The sequence below is a fragment of the Grampus griseus genome, assembly GCF_964374135.1.
Source record: "Grampus griseus genome assembly, chromosome: 13".
Classification (NCBI taxonomy): domain Eukaryota; kingdom Metazoa; phylum Chordata; class Mammalia; order Artiodactyla; family Delphinidae; genus Grampus; species Grampus griseus.
The window spans coordinates 39,577,484-39,598,080 of record NC_139007.1 but is presented as its reverse complement, the minus strand read 5'-3'; the positions used below and the strand labels follow the sequence as shown (position 1 = coordinate 39,598,080).

At 38.1% G+C, this 20,597-nt stretch overlaps 2 protein-coding genes across 2 annotated transcripts in view; one reads left to right on the top strand and one right to left on the bottom strand.

Moving 5' to 3' along the window:
* The window catches only part of FIG4 (FIG4 phosphoinositide 5-phosphatase), a 136,959-nt gene extending 126,706 nt beyond the window's left edge, over window positions 1-10,253 (bottom strand). Inside the window, exon 1 of the mRNA XM_082668728.1 lies at window positions 10,012-10,253. Within this exon, the coding sequence (XP_082524854.1) occupies window positions 10,012-10,077 (66 nt within the window). The 5' untranslated portion in view covers window positions 10,078-10,253. The remainder of the gene's footprint in view (window positions 1-10,011) is intronic.
* A 908-nt stretch (window positions 10,254-11,161) lies between these two features.
* The window catches only part of AK9 (adenylate kinase 9), a 120,922-nt gene continuing 111,486 nt past the window's right edge, over window positions 11,162-20,597 (top strand). Inside the window, exons 1-3 of the mRNA XM_082668796.1 lie at window positions 11,162-11,217; window positions 18,599-18,726; window positions 19,997-20,060. Coding sequence (XP_082524922.1) covers window positions 18,610-18,726; window positions 19,997-20,060 — 181 coding nt within the window. The 5' untranslated portion in view covers window positions 11,162-11,217; window positions 18,599-18,609. The remainder of the gene's footprint in view (window positions 11,218-18,598; window positions 18,727-19,996; window positions 20,061-20,597) is intronic.

Here is a 20,597-nt window from a genome sequence, read left to right as displayed (position 1 = left end):
AAGAGTAGGAAAGTATAAAGATGCAGACCTCCTAGAGAACGGACTTGAGGTTATGGGGAGGGGGAAGGGTGAGCTATGACAGGGCGAGAGAGAGTCATGGGCATATACACACTAACAAACGCAGTAAGGTAGATAGCTAGTGGGAAGCAGCCGCATGGCACAGGGATATTGGCTCGGTGCTTTGTGACAGCCTGGAGGGGTGGGATGGGGAAGGTGGGAGGGAGGGAGACGCAACAGGGAAGACATATGGGAACATATGTTTATGTATGACTGATTCACTTTGTTATAAAGCAGAAACTAACACACCATTGTAAAGCAATTATACCCCAATAAAGATGTTAAAAAAAAAAAAAAAAAAGAGTAGGAAAGTAGAAATGACGTACATAAAGAAAAACGGGAAAAACATAAACACGTGGAGACTAAACAACCTGCTACTAAAAAACCAATGAGTCAATGAGTCTATGAAGAAATCAAAGAGGAAATAAGAAAATACCCCGATACAAATGAAAATAAAAACACAACTTTCCAAGATCTACAGCACGCAGCAAAAGCAGTCCTAAGAGGGAAGTTTACAGCAATACAGGTCTACCTAAGAAACAAGAAAAATCTCAAATAAACAACCTAACTTACTATCTAAAGGAATAAGGGGAAAAAGAACAAAGCTCAAAGTCAGCAGAAGGAAAGAAATAATAAAGATCAGAGATGAAACAGAGACAAAGGAAAAAAAGAAGATCAATGAAAACAAGAGCTGTTTCTTTGAAAAGATAAACAGAATTGATAAGCCTTCAGCCAGGCTCATCAAGAAAAAAAAACCAACACAGGACCCAAACAAACAAAATTAGAAATGAAAGATGAGAAATAACAACCGATATCACAGAGATACAAAAAATCTTAGGAGAATACTACTACAAACATTTATATATTAACAACTTGGACAGCCTAGAAGAAATGGTTAAATTTCTAAAAATGTACACTCTTCCAAGACTGAATCAGGAATAAATAGGCAATCTGAAAAGACAGATCACAGTAGTGAAAATGAATTTGTAATAAAAGAAAAACCTCCAAGGAGACAAAAGTCCAGGGCTGGATGGCTTTACAAGGGAATTCTACCAAATATATAAAGAGCTAATACCTAGCATTCTCAAATGATTCAAAAAATTTAAGAGAACAGAATATTCCCAAATTCATTCTATGATACTGAAATCAGACAACAACACTACAAGAAAAAAAGAAAAGAAAAGAAGATTAGAGGCTAATGTGTCTGATGAATATAGATGCAAAAATCCTCAACAAAATACCAAATTCAACAATACATAAAGAGGATCAGACACATGATCAGGTGAAATTTATTCCAGGGATGCAAGGTGGTTCAATATCCATAAATCAATGTGATACATCACATTAACAAAACAAAAGGATAAAAATCACCTGATCATCTCAATAGATGCAAAAAAGCACCTGACAAAATTCAACACCTTTTCATGGTAATAACTCTAATCAAAGTTCATATAGATGGAACATATCTCAACATAGAAAAGCAATTTACGACAAACCCACAGCTAACATCATACTCACAGTGAAAAGCTGAAATTTTTCCTCTAAGATCAGGAACAAGACAAAGATGCCCACTCTTGCCACATAGTATTGGAAGTCCTAGCCACAGCAATTATACAAGAAAAATAAATAAAAGGCATCCAAATTGGAAGGGAGAAAGTAAAACTGTCACTATTTGCAGATGACATGATACTATATATAGAAAACCCTAACATCTCCACCAAAAAACTATTAGAAATAATAAATGAATTCAGTAAAGTTGCAGGATACAAGATTAATACACAGAAATCTGTTACTTTTCTATACACTAATAATTATCTATCAGAAAGAGAAAGCAAGAAAACAACCTCATTTAAATTCACATCAAAAAATAAAATACTTAGGGTTAAATAAACTTAACCGAGGAGGTGAAAGACCTATACTCTCAAAACTATAAATATTGACGAAGGAAATCAAAGATAATACAAAGTAATGGAAAGGTATCTTATATTCATGGACTGGAAGAATTAATATTGTTAAAGTGACCATACTACTGAAAGCAATCTACAGATTTAATGCAATCCTTATCAAAATACCCATGACATTTATCACAGAACTAGAACAAATAATTCTAAAATTTATATGTAACCACAAAAGACCCCAAACTGCCAAAGCAATCATGAGAAAAAAGAACAAAGCTGGAGGTATCAGTTGCCCTAACTTCAGACTATACTACAAAGCTACAATAATCAAAACAGACACATGGAGCAATGGAACAGAGAGCCCAGGAATAAACCCATGCACTTACGGTCAATTGATCTATGACAAAGGAGGCAAGAATATAAAATGGAGAAAAGATAGTTTCTTCAATAAGGGGTGCTGGGAAAACTAGACAGCTACATGAAAAAGAATGAAATTAGAACATTTTCTCAAACCACATACAATAATAAACTCAAAATGGATTCTCAACCTATATATAAGACCAGAGACCATAAAACTCCTAGAAGAAAACATAGGCAGCAATATTTTTTTGGATCTGTATCCTAAGGCAAAGGAAACAAAAGCAAAAATAAACAAATGGAACCTAATTAAACTTAAAAGCTTTTCACAGCAAAGGAAATTATCAATGAAATGAAAAGACAACCTATTGAATAGAAGGAAATATCTGCCAATGATATGACTGATAAGGGGTTAATATCCAAAATATACAAACAGCTCATACAACTCAATATTAAAAAAACAAACAGCCTGATTAGAAATGGGCAAAAGACCTGAATAGACATTTTTCCAAAGATTTACAGACAGCCAACAGGCACATGAAAAGATGCCAATCATGAGAGAAATGCAAATCAAAACCACAATGAGATATCATCACCTCATACCTGTAAGAATGGCTATCATCAAAAAGAACACAAATTGGTGAGGATGTGGAGAAAAAGGAACCCTCTTACACTGTTGGTGGGAATGTAAATTGGTGCAGCTACTATGGAAAACAGTTTGGAGGTTCCTCAGAAAACTAAAAATAGAACTACCATATGACCCAGCAATTCCACTCCTGGGTATATATCTGAAGAAAACAAAAACACTAATTTGAAAAGATAATGCACCCCTATGTTCACAGCAGCATTATTTACAATAGCCAAGATACAGAAGCAACCTAAGTGTCCATCAACAAATGAATAAAGATGTGGGGGGGAGGTGTGTAAAGTGGAATTTACTCAGCCATAAAAAAGAATGAAATTGTGCCATTTGCAACAACATGGATGCACCTGGAGGGTATTATGCTTAGTGAAGTAAGTCAGACAGAGAAAGACAAACACTATATATTATCACTTATATGTAGAATCTAAAAAATAAGACAAACGAATGAATATAACAAAACAGAAACAGACTCAGATATAGAGAACAGACTAGTGGTTACCAGTGGGGAGAGGAAAGGGGGAGGGGCGAGATAGTGGTAGGGAATTAAGAAGTACAAACTAGTATATATAAAATAAATAGGCCACAAGGATATATTGTATAGCACAGGGAATATAGCCAATATTATATAACTTTAAATGGAATATAATCTATAAAAATATAGAATAACTATGTTGTACACCTGAAACTAATAAAACATTGTAAATCGACTATACAAATCTTACACAACCACTTTCAGAAAACTGAAGAAAGGAACACTTCAACTCATTTTATGATGCCAGAGTTACCATGACACCAAAATCAGACAAAGATGTTAAAGAAAATGATAAATCAAAAGCTTGACCATAAAGGTTAAAATCCTTAACAAATTATTAACAAATTATTAGCAAATAGAGTCTAGTAATATATGAAGACAATAACACAACATGACCAAGTGATATATACCAAAAAACAAAACAAACAAAAAAAACCTCAAGGGTTCTTTTTTTTAACATTTGAAAATGAATTAATGTAATCCACCATACTAAGCAAAGAAAGGAAATGCCATATACAGATGCAGAAAAAACATGTAACAAATTTCAGCATCTATTCATGATTTAAAAAAAAAGACCTCCTCCTGTTTGGGAAAAGCATCTTAGGAACTTGGAAACAAGCATTTTTTAGAAGACTGCTACTCTAATCTACAGATCCTGGACTTCACCTGCAACATTTCCAGCCTCCGGCTAACCCTGCTCACAATCTGAATCGGCTCTTGCCAATCTATCCTGTTTATCCTGAATTCAGTGGTTTTTGTATACTGACAGACTCCTTGGTTTGTCTCAAGTCTGAAGTCAAGGGGAGATTCTGTCAGCAACCAAGGACCTCTGTTCAGTCCTGAATGGTGGGTTTTTCCTCCAATAGCAGGGCTTGTCCCTATACTTGTGCTCCTAAGTGTATAGTTATATAGTTAACCCCCCACCCCGATTGTCTCTAATTGTTGAATATACTGTGCAGTGTTAAATACACTGCACCCTTAAAGCTGTCTGTTTCTTTATCTTTATTTCAAAAATCTGAACATATGGCCAGCATATACTTGAGCTCATTGTTGGTGAAATTTAAATGTCAACAAAATAGTATACTCATTTAAAAAAATTTTTTAATAAAATAAAATTTAAAAAAACCTCTCAGCAAACTAGTAATGGAAAGAAATCTTCCTCAACCTGATAAAGGGCAGCTATGAAAATCTACAGCTAACATCACACTTAATGGTGAAAGACTGAATACTTTCCCTCCAAGATCAGGAACAAAACAAGAAAATGTCTGCTTTCACCACTTCTATTCAACTTTGTACTAGAAGTCCTAGCCAGGGTCATAAGACAAGAAAAAAATAAATAAAAAGCATGCAGACTGGGAAGGAAGAAGTGTTCCTCTTCCTAAATGATAGAAATATTCATGTAGAAAATGCTAAGGAAATGACAAAAAAGCTACTAGAATGAGTGTGATGAGAAAAAACACTATTTTGAGTTGCTGCCTAGGCATTTTACAGTGTTCTACCCTGCTCATACCAACAGTGTGGACATTTAGATAAACACCAAGCTTCAGAGTCCTGCCATAAATTCCTGCTTTGCTTTTCCCAGGGCACCTTTTAAAACAGTCACTTAGAGCTAAGCCCTCAAAAAGTTAGTGACCTCTACCCCAACCACCTTAAACGTACTAGGTGCTTGCTACCCTGCTTTCTATCTCCTGTTTGCTTGTGAACTGAGATGGAGGACTGCCCTTCCCCCGGTTCATTGTGCCTCCCCACACATTTCTGAGATATATAAGTAATAAATTTTGTGACTCTACTTCCTTTGTGTGGATGTATTCGAACTATGCCTTCAATCAAAACAAGCTCATGGTTTCACATCCCCAAAGTGAGAACTCAGATACTGAGGGAGCTACCTGCCAAACCCCTGTGGATAGCTTGTGCCCCCTCATTCAGCAAGTCATAATCTGCATATTCTTAATTCAATACACCAGCTCCAGCTTCTCAACACAGTGAGTTTAGCAAGGTTTCAGGATATAAGATCAATATATAAAAATCAATTTCTATATACTAGCAATGATCAATTGTTAAATCAAATTTAAAATTCCATTTGCAGTAGTATAAAAGTTCATAAAATACTTAGGAATAGGTTTTTTAAAGACATAAAATTTCCATACTGAAAACTACAACATATTGCTGAGAAAACGTAAAGACCTATTAAATGGAGAAATACACCATGGATTGAAAGATTCAATATTATCAAGATTCAGTTCTCCCCAAATTTGATCTATAGATTCAATGAAATCCAAATCACAATCCCAACAGGCTTTTTATTATAAATTGATAAGCTGATTGTAAAATTCATATGGAAATGCATAGGATCTAGAATAGGCAAAACAACTTTGGAAAAAAATAAATTTGGAAAACTTACACTTCCTGATCTCAACACTGATTATAAAACCATAATAAGCAAGAGAAGCTGGAAAGGCCATAAAGAAGAACAAATGGATCAATTGAACAAAATAGAGAGTTTAGGAATCAATTCACATTTCTTCAACTAATTTTTCACAAGAATACCAAAAAAATCAATAAAGGATAATTTTTTCAACAAATGAGGTTGGAGAATTGATGTATGGAAAAAAGTGAACCTCAATCCCTGTGGTTGCCAGCCTCCAAGAACCCTTAAAGACTCTCATCTCTTGGTATTCATGCCCTTGTATAGTCCCCTACCACAGAACAGGGCTGGTCTGCATGAACAATAGGATATTGCAGAAATGATGGCGTGTGACTTCTGAGGCTAGGTTACAAAAGACATTGCAGCTTTGCCCTTGTTTCTCTTGGATCATTCTTTCTGGACAAATCCAGCTACCACATCATAAGGACACTCAAGGAGTCCTGTGGAAATGTCCATTAGGTGAGGAACTGAAGCCTCTTGTCAACAACCAGCTCAACTGCCAAGCATGAGTGAGTGAGTCATATTGGAAGTAAATCCTCCAGCCCAGTCTAGAGGACTGTAGCCCACCTGACATCTGCAACTTTATGAGATCCTGAGTAAGAAGCTCTCAGCTAAGTCACACTCAGATTCCCAATCTACTGAAACTGTGAAATATGAAATGTTTAAAGCCATTAAGTTTGGAGGTAATTTGTTCCACAATAGACAAGCAATGCAACCCCTGCATCACACCATACACAAAATTAATTTAATATGAAACACACCCCTAAAAGTAAAGTTAAAAGTATAAATCTTTTAGAGGAAACATAGGAAAATATCTTTGTGCTCAGGGAGTAGGCAAAGGTTTCTTAGATAGGACACAGAAAACAATAACTATGAAAGAAAAAAACTGATAAATTATACTTCATTGAAATTAAAAACTTCTGTCCATCAAAAGATTGCTAACACAATGTGTATATATGTATATAAAATTATATATATATACATAAAATCATCACATTGCACACCTTAAATATCTTACAATTTTGTTTGTCAATTATACCTCAATAAAGCTGAAAAAAGATCATTAATAAAATGTATAGGCAAGCTGCTGACTGAAAGAAAATATTCACAATACATATATCATGAAGGACTTGATTCCATAATATATAAAGAACTCCTACAAATCAATAATAAAAAGGCAGTCTAATTTTTTAAAGTGGGCAAAAGACTTGAACAGACACTTCAAAAAGGAAGATATAAAAATGGCCAGTAAGTACATGAAATGATGCTCAACATCACTAGTCATTAGGGGAATGCAAATTAAAACCATAATAAGATGCCATTATACACCGCTAGAATAACTAAAACTAAAAAGACTGACAACATTAAATGCTGTCAGTGATATGGAGCAATGGAGACTTTTATACCTTGCTGATGGGAGTGTGAAATGGTGCAACCACCTAACATCAACCCTATGACCGGCAATTTCATTAAGAGGTATTTACCCAGAGAAGTGAAAACATATGTCTACAAATATAACTGTTCAAGAATGTTCACAGCTGGCTTATTAACAACAGTCTAAATGTGGAAACAGTCTAAGTCAATAGGGAAAACGTATAAACAAACTGTGGAATATGTATACAATGGACAACTATTCAATAATAAGAAGAGGGGCTTCCCTGGTGGCGCAGTGGTTGAGAGTCCACCCGCCGATGCAGGGGACACGGGTTCGTGCCCCAGTCTGGGAAGATCCCACGTGCCACGGAGCGACTGGGCCCGTGAGCCACAGCCGCTGAGCCTGCGCGTCCGGAGCCTGTGCTCCGCAACGGGAGAGGCCACAACAGTGAGAGGCCCGCGTACCGCAAAAAATAAAGAAAGAAAGAAAGAAGAAGAAGAAGAAACAAACTACTGATACACACAACAACATGGATGAACCTCAAAGACATTATGCTGAGCAAAAGCCACTAGACTTGAGTGTGTACTGTACAATTCCATTCATATAAAATTCTTGAACAGGCATATCTAATCTAACATTTTAAAAACAGAATATCAGTTGCCAGGAAGGGAAAGGGGGCAGTTGACTGGATAGGGACACAAGGGAACTTTCCACAGCAACATAAGCGTGTGGTTAACACATGTATACTTCTGTCCGAATTCTATAGCTTAGATTTGTGCATTTTGATTTACATAAATTTTAAAGAAAAAGAACCATATAAAAGAATAAGTTGTGGGTGGGAAGTGGAACAAGTTACAGATAATAGAGGGTGACAGAATGTTGGTAATTTTGGAGCTGGGTGATGGCTAGACGGGAGTTTATTATACCATTCTGTTTACTTTGTATTTGCTTGAAATTTCCATAACAAAGCTAAAAACAGAAAGCCAAAGACATAAACCATAAACCCAATGTTTAGCTGATTCATCTGAAATACAATTACTCTGTCAAATTGCTGTAAAAGTTTCTAATCACTCTCAATTTCTATATGCAATTTGTTGCCATCCAGTTACAAACCATCTATGCCTGGCACCAGCTGCCAGCCCACACTATTCAACAGCACTGTCCTAACCTGTTTTGCCTCATTTTTCTTCTTCACCAAATAATAACAGGAAGAGCAACAACATTTGCCCCTTAGAAGTTTTATGAGGATTAAATAATAAAGTATGTAGAGTGCTTTGACCAGTGCCTGGCATACAACTCTTCCAAAAGCATTAGCTATTAGTCTCATTAATACAACCTGTTACCATTTTTTTTTAATTCCTAGGATCTATTTAGTTGCCAGTAACTAAACAGGCAACTAAGAGATATAATAGAGTTTACTCTCCTCAGAATGGGAGCCACTGAAGGGTTAGCAGAAAAGCCCTATAATATGAATTGTGCTTTAGAAAGAACACTTGCATCTCAGCCAGTCCTCATGAATGTTCAGCTTATTAATGGGCTGAAATTTCTGTATTTTAAATATAGTATGTATATTTCTACCTAGGGATATTTATCAGCACTTGTACAGAAAGCAGAAGGTTTTGTTTCAAAATGATACTTCTGTAGAGCTCTCCTCAGAGGACAACTGAATATATTTGCAAATACAGTATATTAGGTAATTTCATCTGCTGGTCTGGATCTAATCAAATGAAATTGTCACCAAAACTAATTTAGGGTCAACAGTGTTTCTACACTAATGATGACCTGAGGCAGACAAGCTATCAGGACCCTGTTATAACCGAGAAACTGTTAGGATAAGTACCTTCTTATACTCTTCTATCTAGTAGAGACAACCCAAGTTCCGCTGACTGTGCCTTATAAGACACTCTATAGCACAAGGAAGAGTATTGTGCAGGTTTCCAGCACATGCAATCTTGTTACCATAAAGTGTAATTTAAACACAGACCCTAATACCACTGTTACCCCAATTTAAAAAAGTATACTTTATTTTCCAACCACACAAATGACAAAGTACGTATTTCTATAAACACCATTCCCTAAATTTTAGGGAACTAGTAACCTAAACATAAAAACGAATCTGCTTATTCTACTAGCAACTATTTTCATGGCAATTTGAAGTAATAAAACAAAATAAAATGTGTTGGAAAAAAGTCAAGTGAAAAGCAAAATAATGTTACCCCAACAAAATCAACTGTCTTTAAACAGAATAAGTTTTTCTTTCCTTTCAAATAAAGAGAACCAAAAATGTCAGCAATAAAAGCGCACGTAATTAACATAAATCACAGCGATGCTATGCCATGGAATAAGAAAACAGACAAGTTACCGATTCACAGGTCAGAAACATTCTCCATACCCCTGCCTGTATTGTAACCAGTGAACTGTAGAACTCTAAGACTTTCTGAAAGTTGCAAAGAATTCAGTAACTCGTATAAAACCTCATTAACAATTACTGAGATACCACAAACACCTGTTGCCAGTGTGTTCCGACCGTGGCTTTTAAGTGGAAATGTTTACGTGCAAAAGCCCTGGGTGCGATAACTGGGCGAAGCCCCCTCGGGCATATTCCCCGCCGCTGGGATTAAGGAACTGGGAAAATGGGGGGGCTGGGGGGGTAAATGCTGCCTCTGCCCCACACCTACTCGGCCGCCATCCTCCCGCCCGCGCTCCACTGCGCAGGGTACTCACAGCTCTAGTCTCGTACAGGACCAGTTTCTGAACCGAGCTGATAATGGGGGCGGCGGCCGCAGGCATGGCCCGAGCTAGTGGGGGCCCCCAAGGCAGGGCCCCAGGCCGCGGCCCAGGTTGTGGCAGCCTCTGTCCTCTACCCCAGGAGACTCGAAGAGAAGACGTCTCAGACCCTGCACCCCAGCTTCAGCCGAGAAAAACGTCGCCTGGTCGACAAATGTATAGACAACCAGCTAACACGCTTAAGTGTTTCCGGATCCTACGCTCCACCTCCAGGCAAGCCCAGCCCCAGGCACGGAGGGGGCGGGGCTGGAGGGTGCACCATAGAGAGGTCGTGTAGAGGTTCCCAGAACCTGCGTACTGCCGAGGGAGGAAGCAAAGAGCGCCATCTTTGGTACTGGCAAGAGAAAAAATGGGCGGCAAAAGGAGCTGCTGGTTTAGTCAAATCTCTCGTTTATCTGGTCCTTCTCTTTAGAAAAGTAGATCTTTTGGGACTGGATTGCTTCTTTTGAAGGGGTTCTCCGAGTTGCAGATAGATCCATTTCCAAGTTGGTCTGTTTTTCCCCGCCTACTTCTGCGTTCTTGGAAACCTAACAATGTTCTTTCACTGAGTGTGTTTTCCCCGCCGCCCTCGCTCTCTTTGTTGTCTATTTTACCCTTAGGAGAGTCAACAAAACCCACATTGTCCAGAGGGTGTGTGGTTCAAGCAATTTTTTTTGAATCATCTAAAGTTGGAAATTACCAACTTTGCCACATACTTGTGCACGAGGTTAACCATCTGTAAATTCTAAAAATGAGCTGCCGAGTGTAATGCAGTGCAGTGTAGCACTGGCTTTGTAGTTCTGCGTTAAAATAAGGTTTCTTAAAAAATAAAAATAAAAAAATAATAAGGTTTCTTCCTTTGGATGTGCGTGAACATAAATAGACAATGCTTGTACCCTCTTTGATCATCACTTTCCATTTTTGTGAAAAGGAGTGTATTATAATTATGAATACAAAATTAGGTACAAAAGTGAATATTGAAAATGAGAAAATAAATCACAGCCCCACCTCCCGAGGCCCCGCCCCCCGAGAGGTTTTGCGCTCTTCTCAGCTCTGGGTTCTCTTGGCAACCGCTCAGCAGATCTCTTGGCAACCGCTCCACAGAGAGTCCCGGGAGGCGGCTACGGCCTGCTGGTGGGGTCCGCTGGGGTCCGCTGCGGCCAGGTAAGTAGGGGTAGGAGTCCACCGCTCGGATGCATTTTGGTGTCGCACGAATGGAATTCCACCTCTGCGTGGACCCCAGACCAGTTCCTTTTCTTGCAAAACTAAACTTCGGGATCTCCGGAAATTCCGCTTTTTAAACCCACTTCCCTTTTCAAGTATCAATGTCTTCATTTCACAGATACTTACTGAGCACCTACTGTGAGATGTAAGATGTACTCTAGTGACAGCTAACCCAGCCTAGGTAGAAGTGCTAGGTTTCCCAGGAGATGGGCCCCCTGTTAACCGCAGAACCCACTGCTAGAGGATTTTTCAACTGCTATAAGTGTAAGGAAACTTTAAAATCCATAATGTAGCATTAGGGATTATATTGTAAATTCAAAATTAAGAAATTACAAATTTTTAAAATTAACATTTAATTATTTATTATTTTACATTTTCTTTCATAGTTTGGGACCCTTTTTATTAAGAACTAGAGGGGCTTCCCTGGTGGCGCAGTGGTTGAGAGTCCGCCTGCCGATGCAGGGGACGCGGTTTCGTGCCCCGGTCTGGGAAAATCCCACATGCTGCGGACCGGCTGGGCCCGTGAGCCATGGCCGCTGGGCCTGCGCGTCCGGAGCCTGTGCTCCGCAACAGGAGAGGCCACAACAGTGAGAGGCCCGCGTACCGCAAAAATAAAAAAAAGAACTAGAAAGATGGCCATGTCAGTTCTGGCATTTTGCATTGACTTAGATCTTTTAACTGGGAAAAATATTTAGTTCTGTTCCACTTCATAATGGAAACCAACTCTTCTGAACATGAGTTAAGTATTTGCACAATGTTTTTATTTAGGATAACAACTCGAAATAACTGTAGAACTCTGGTTTTCCAATATTTAGTTTTCAATTATTATGTTATAGTATAATTAAGCACTTTCATTCGAACCTGGTCTTAGTTTTGTTCACCCAGAAGTAGATCCTGAGACAAAATTTGAGGACAAATCGTTTACATGGGCAATAATCTAGCGAACAACAGCAGGAAAGGGAAGGAAGCTAATGAAGGGAATATTATCAAGCAAATTTCTCTGTGGGCTGAATTCACTGGGGAATGCTTGGATGTCTGTCCCAGTTATTCCTTGTAAGGGGAAAGGGAGCTGGGGTATTTATTCACCAACTCCCATCAGTTATTGGTTGAGGGCTGCTATGGCAGAACATTAATTCCCTGTAACTTCTAGTCTGCCCTGTGCTCAGGCAGAATAAGTTCTGGCAGCTAGAAAGAGTCCTTAGACAAAGAATCACACATGCCAGCCCTTGGAAGTTGGGCTGGCCATCTCTGGAAAAGGCACATATCAAGTGGATAGGGGCAGGGCACTAATAACATCTGCTACGTTCCTCTCTTTGTGCCACCATAGTCACTCCCCTCCCCACACATTAAATTTCCAGCACCTTGTCACTGGTTCTTCAAGGCGGTGTGTGGTCGCAGTTTCTAAAAGAAAAGGAAGATAGATCCATTTATCAAAAATACAGATATCTCCCTGCCCCCAATTATGCAGCAGCAACTACCTCCACCTGCCAGTGCAATAACTCCTTATACAAGGGTGTGACTCATTGGGGATCACCATATATCATGTTTGTTACACCACTCTCATAGCCCCATTCACATGCTTCTTCCCCAGAGCTCCTTTTTCTCTAATCATCCAGTCTTGCTCCTTCCAGGCCCTGCACCAAGCCATTCAGCACTGTTCTCCAAATTGAGGACCTAGGAATACTGCTTAAAGCCCTACCCACCAGGAGGATTTCCCCTAATCACCATCTCTCAGGGCTACACCTGAATGGGACTAAAGTCTGAAAGCATTCCGTTTACAGCTTGCACCAATATATCGTGATTCATCCATGATTTTTTTTTTCGTTTTTTTATCAGCTGTTCCCAGGGAATTCCATATGAGGTATGAGCCAAGGGACATTGGTGAACCAGAGATAGGTAACATGGGGGCGTCTAGGCTGCTTGCTTATGAAATGTATTTGGCCTGATCCCAGTGCTCCATTTTTCTCATTCAGTGGATTACTGCTGTGCCTGCCCAACTTGAGGACTTGATTGTCTGACATACCCAGCTCACGATGGGCACTTTCGTGTGACGTCCCATGGCCAGGCATTCTAAGATTCCAAAAGGTGTCCTACCCAGCACAGCTACCTCTAGCATCGTGGGATCTGGCCAGGTATATGGCCCATGAATCAAGGCCTCGGCACCGTAGCCTGAAACTGCTGCAGAACTCTCTCTTGCTCTCGGCCCTACTCAAAACTGACAGCTTTCCAAGTCACCCCTTAAATGGATCAGAGCAGTATTCCCAAATGTGCTACATGCTGTCTCCAAAAACTAAAGAGACTTACAAAATATTGCACCTCTTTTTTAGAGGTAGAAGGTGTAAGGTACAGTAACTTGTCCTTTACCTTGGAGAGAATGTCTCAGAATGTCCCAGACCACTGGCCTTTTAAAACTTCACCAATATAACAGGTCCTCAAATCTTTGTAGGTTTATTTCCCATTTTCTGCTGCCCATACGTCTTATGAGGGCATCCAGAACACTTGCTACTTCCCACTCACCAGGTCTGATATTGTCAATATTGTGGATCAACAAGACCCCTTTGTACTATATTTGTTACAAAGAGCAGGAGAGTCCCAGTGTAAGACTAAATGTCCATTGCTGACTGTTCTAAGTAAATACAGACTGCTTCTGATCCTCCTCCTTGACGTGTATTGAAAAAAAAATGCATTTTCCAGCTGAGTAGCTATATATCAAGTATAAGAAGCTGTGTCCATCTAGTAAAGTTCTCTGCACAGCAGTTGCTGTTGGGGCTGCCCCTACTTAACGTTTACAGTGGTCCAATATCATCTGTCATGATCTGGTTTTTGCAGAAACTCAGACTAGAGAATTAAACAGGACAATGCATCTTTTAAACAGTTTTGGGATAGCACTCTTCCATTTCATTCAGGATGATTTACTATTGTTTATCTAGGGCAGAGGCTAAGGAGCAGGTGTGCAGTTTCATGAGCTTCCACTTGGCCTTTTCAACCACAGTGGCCCTTATTCCACAGTTAGGGAATCCCTGTGAAGGTTTTTCCAGCTGCAGTCCCTGTTATGCACTCAAGGCCCAGGAAAATAACCACCGAGTGATCCTTCAGACTCTTTGGATGCACCGTAAGACAGACTTGAGCCAAGGTTCCATTTATCACTGGTTCTCCATTTGCCCTCGCTCTAATACGAGGCTATGATGGCATTTTGGATCTGCTGGTATTGATGTCAGCTGAGACCCTGTGTCCTATAACTGTTCAAAGAGGAGAATATTCCTATTTCCACAGTGTCTATTTCTCTGGTTAATTGTTGTAGGTTCTCTTGGGGAAGGATTGGGGAATCCCTATTATAAATACTTGCTATGGAGTTGTAGGCTAGATCCTCGAGGACTCCTTGCCGTCCCTTCACTCAATGGGCTCTGGAATCATGAAGAAGGAATCATGACTTCCACTGTGGCTGCTGACATCAGCCTTTGGTTCACTTACCCTTTTTCGTTTTTAGAAATGTAAGTTAATCAACACTTTCATTGACTGCTCAGCTGTCTCACCCCTAGGGAGCCCATGATTTATCACTATCACCGCAGATCTCTGTGGGTCTTGCTTGTGGCCATTCTGGGCTTGCTGCCCATTATGGTAATTATACCTACTTTGTTTCTCACAGTTAAGGGCTGCCACCTGGCCTCTGCTCTTCCAGACCCTGTCATCCCCACTGACACATGAGAACCCAGTATCATAGCGGCCTCTCCCTTACTTTATTTTATTTATTTTTTATTTTATTTTATTTTTTTGCGGTACGCAGGCCTCTCACTGTTGTGGCCTCTCCCGTTGCAGAGCACAGGCTCCGGAGGCGCAGGCTCAGCGGCCATGGCTCACAGGCCCAGCCCCTCCGCGGTATGTGGGATCTTCCCAGACTGGGGCAGGAACCTGTGTCCCCTGCATTGGCAGGCAGACTCTCAACCACTGCCCCACCAGGGAAGCCCTCTCCCTTACTTTAAATCCTGGCCCCAAAACGGACAGCCATCACTGAGCTTCGTAATGATGCCAGTGCTCCCTTACTAGCTCATTCCTTAACATCTTAATGAAAAGAGTGCCCTCTGTCCATCCCAAACAGCAGAGTAGGCTGATGGTTCTCTGGCCTAACAATAATAAATCCACTTAACATGCCGCTTCTGTGAGTATTTAACACCTGCCTCTGTGCCCTGTCAAGGCAGTTCTGGCATTTATATCCCATTGTTTTTTTCCAAGCTTCAAGTAACCTTACCAGCAGTGAATTAGGACTTGCTCCAGGTGTCCTAGCTAGGATGTTAAACTATGAGTCACGGGAGACAGCCCACTATCAATAAACTCCTATCCAGTCTGCATTCCCCTCACCTGACACCCTCAAGATCTTTCCCAGGCGTGTTCTCCTGGTTCCTGTTGGTACACTCATAGCCAGGCCCTGGAGCTCTTTAGGTGCATAACACCTTTCTTCCTGTCCAGTGCCTCCCCAGTTGGGCTGGGCTGACACTTGACCCCAGTTACTGCTCTAGAAACTATGAGGGGAAATAAGTTGTAAAAGTCGAGCATTGTCTTCTGAGGCATCTGCCTCAGGTGAGGCATGGAGAGGCTGCTCTCTTCCGTAAATGAGAAGGTTGCTTCTGTTAATACAGAGCATTTGGGAGTAATCTTGGGGTTCAAAACTCAAGGTACTTAGACATCCAACTAGATATCCCCATCCCAGGCCTTATGGCCCTGGCTTTAGTGTGCTTTACGGAGACTCCTTAATAAATGCATGATCACTCTAAGAGGTTTAGATGCATTTTCTCCTTTACAACTACATTTTATACTAGCATTACTTATTTTGATGGTATTTTTTAAAAACTTGAAATTTCAGCCCTTTAGTTCCTGAAGTTTTCATCTCAAATCTTTTTAATATACTAGTAATACTTCTTACTACATCTTATTTCATATTGTCATCTTAAAATAATATTGGTATATTAAGCCCATTTGAATATTCTTAACTTCCACAGAGAAATGTAATCATATTACATTTACCTGGAAGTATATAGCCCCCTCCAATCCATTTTTCATTGTTCTGTGAACAATGTCCCAGACCACTGGGACAAAGTTTTGTTTCATTTTTCAAGTCTATTCATTAAAGTATTTTCATAAGGTTTTGTAACTTTTCCATAAAGGGCTTGTATATCTTTTGTACTATTTAATCCTGTTTATTTTATATTTTTGCTGCTAAGTCATATTTATATTTGGTTACATGTTCTAGCTATTTTTGATATATAGAAATGCAACTGAATTTTGTATAATGGTTTTGAATTTAGCAAATTGGATTATTTTATTCTTAAAATTTATCTGTGACATATTTGGGTTTTCTATGTAGACAGTCATATCAACTGGGAATAATTACACTTTTCTTTCTTTTGTCTTAAAAAGAACATTTTAAATATTTAATCATTAAATATAAGGGTGTCTTTCATTCATACCCTTTATCAATAAAAGAAGTTCCCTTCTATTAGTTGCTAAGAGGTTTATCTTTTATTCAACATTAAAGGGTGTTGAATTGTCTCATACTATTTCTACATCTATTAAGATAATCATATAGTTTTTCTCCTTAAATTTATTTTAATATGATAAATTAATTTTCTCATACTAACCATCCTTGAATTCCTGGGGAAGCCCAACTTTGCCATGATGTTATTATCTTCTTCATATATTGCTAGATTCAACTTGCTAATACTTTGATTAGGATTTTTAAAAATCTTGTTCATGGGGGGCTTCCCTGGTGGCGCATTGGTTGAGAGTCCACCTGCCGATGCAGGGGACACGGGTTCGTGCCCCAGTCCGGGAAGATCCCACATGCCGCAGAGCGGCTGGGCCCGTGAGCCATGGCCGCTGAGCCTGCGTGTCCGGAGCCTGTGCTCCACAACGGGAGAGGCCACCACAGTGAGAGGCCCACATATCGCAAAAAAAAAAAAAAAAAATCTTGTTCATGAATGAAGTTGGCATATAATTTTGCTTTTTTGGACTATTCTCTGGTATAGGTATGGAGGTTATATGAGAGCCATAAATTAAGTAAGAAGTCTCCACTTTATCCTTTTTCTGAAGGAGTGTTTATAAGATTGCAAGACTTGGAGCACTTCAATAAAACCATCTGGTTTCCTTATGGGAAGATTTTTAGTTACCAATTCAGTTTCCTTAATGGTTATAGAACACTGAAGTTTTCTCTGTTTCTTAAGAAGCTGATTTTTCTAGTAATTTGTCAATTTTGCCTAAGTTTTCAAATTTATTTGGGATAACTTTATGATAGCCTCTTATTATCTATATATCTGCAGCATTATTTTCTCTGTGGTCCTTCCTCCTATGTCTAATATTGTTTGATCAAGTAGACAGTAAATCAGTAAGCATTATGGAAGATTTAACCAATAAAATTCACAAACTTGATGTAGACAATTTTTTTGAAAATTACCATGGGGTAGGCCATAAGGCAAGACTCAACAAATTTCAAAGAATTAATATAATATGGAGAACAGTCTCTGATTAATGAAAGAAATCAACAACAATGAAAATGCAGGAGAATCTTAGTTTTGAGATGTGAGAAAACACACCTCTAAAAAACCAATGTTTAATATTATTTAATTGTGCCTTCTATCTTCTGTTCGTGATCAATCTTGACAGAGTTTTCTATTTGTAAATCTCTTCAAAATACTGCTATTTAGCTTTGTTGCCCTTCTTTATATAATGTTTTTCTATTTTATTAATTTTTAATATATATTTTTCTTTTTCTAACTTCTTAAATTGTGAGCTTATATATTTTGATATATATTATGTTCATTATTTTTCAGTTCTACGTATTTTCTCATTTCCATTAGGATTTCTAATTAGAGCCATTAGTAGGCCCTACACACATACCCATTGACAAATTTATATGTGTATACACATATAACATATTTAGTTTGATTTTTTAAAGCATTTGCTATTGGGTTTTTGTTTGGCTGGTTGTGTGTACATTAATTTGATCTTTAATAGAATACACACATCAAAACATACATGTGAATATATACATGTATGTATTTTTTCCTTAATTTAGTCTTTCAAAGATACTTTATTTTAGCTGTCTTATATAGCATATAGCTGGCTTTTGCTTTCTGTCTCAAACTATGAACCTATTATTGTTTTAATAGATCAGTTTAACTTATTTGCCATTATTGGCAAAATCCATCTCTTAGTGGCATGGAATGGCTTCTGGGCTAAGTAAATTCACAGAATATTCTAGTTCTCCCAACCTGCCTGCCCGTTCCTCCTAAATTAGGCACTTTAACAATCTTACTCTTTCTTACTGTAGTATTTTGTATTATGACTTCTCAAGAGAAGACAGAAGAGCATCCTTTTGTGGATATATTTAATGAAGATGAAGCTGACAAAAACTTTATGTTGTCTAAACCTCTTTGCTTTGTTGTATTTGGGAAACCAGTAAGTTATCTCTTCTAACTTATTATTTAATATATTTTTTAATTTTTAAAGTCATAATCTCATGTTACCATATAAGATTGAAAACCACATCGTGTGCTAATTTTTTTTGAGTGTTTGTTAGACTTTCACTGTATGACAAACTCTGAAATAGTATTGGTTGTAAATTATAATTTTCTCTCCTCTTGTATACTATTATTGAAAAGGAACCTAGATTGTATTTATCTTTGCTTTTATATTATGAATAAATTAACTCATCAAAGCACTGCACCATGACAATTGTTAGTAGTATGTGATCCAAGGTTATTTCACACTCAATTTTCATATAAAACTTTCTGTGAAATTTGTTGTGAGGCTCTCTGGATATGTGAAGACAGGACACTAAAGAGACAAATGGAGGATACTCTCATCAGTGTCTAAAGCTCCTGAGAGGGGATGTGCTTCATCTTTACCCACAGTGTGTTAGTGGACCTATGTATTATCTTTCTGCAAAACAGGAAGAAACCAAGAATGGCTGTCGTAAGATAGCTCGCCTTCCTAGGCAGTTCTAGTAAGGACCTCTAGATGAGAGCTTTTTTCAGCCTCTGAGCTTAGTTGGTAGTTACCATTAGAGGGCCTAAGGTGGTTAATATAAAGCCTCTCCGGAATAGCAGAGTCTAAGGGCTGACTTGATTTTCTAGAGACCCTGGGACAGGGTCAAGAAATGGTTCCAGTAACTTCTATTATGTTTCTAAAATCAATAGAATTTTAAAAGTCAACAGTGGAAGCAATCAGATGTAAGTGTTACTTCATTAAAGTGAACTTCTATCTTTAAACTATGATACTTTTCAAAGATGTCCATTAAGAAGGAATTTTTGCTCTTGAAAGTTACTAAATGGAAGTCTGTCAAGACATTCACAATTATAAACTTTAGGCAGGAAATAAAATGATGAATCTCAATATAATCAAAATGATTTGTACTCAAAATTACAAAATTTAACAATCGGAAGAGTGCAATACCTAGAATACCATTATGGTACAGCTTCCTGCTTTCAGGGCTGTTTTCTTAATTAAAAAAAAAAAATCACTTCATAAAACGTGGCAAACGGGACAGTTAATAGAGAAAAATGAAGCTATAAGTATCTAGGATCTATTCTTTATTTATTGTATGGAAAAAAATTTTACTTGATAATATTATGTAATTATAGTAACCATCAATAGAATCTTTAAAAATATCTGTTTTATTGGCAAATAGCTATTCTATTGGGTTTTAAATAATATCTTTCTTTTTAAGGGGGTTGGTAAGACAACATTAGCCCAACAGATAACACAGGCATGGAAGTGTATTCGCGTAGAAGGTAAATTTTATCTTTTTTCCCAAATATTTTATTATGAAAACTTTCAAATATGCATTAAAATGTAAAGCATTGTACAGTGAACACCCATATGCCCATCTACTTACTATCTATTAGTCTATTATTAATATTTGCTATATTTGCTTTATCACACATCACTATCAACACAGTGAACATTATCTTTAAAATAGCATCAAACATGTTTTGCCCTTCTGTTAGTCTTAGTTTTGGTCATAGAATTTAGGACGTTTATGAAACATCTTTGACTCCATTCTACTGCTTCCCATTCTCTAATTCTGTAATTTAGAACTATTGGGGATATGTGTGTTTTGGGTGTCTCCCTGTGAAATGTGAAAAGAGATGGAACTCTCACAGCTGCTCTTGGGGAGATTTTCTAGGACTTAATTATCTTTAATGATAAATTTTATTTTTTATTATTTATAATTTGCTTTGCATTCTTTGCAATATATATGACCGGGGTTGATGTCTTTGTATATAAATATTCTTTTAATCAATAAAACCATTTGTGCCTTAATAGAA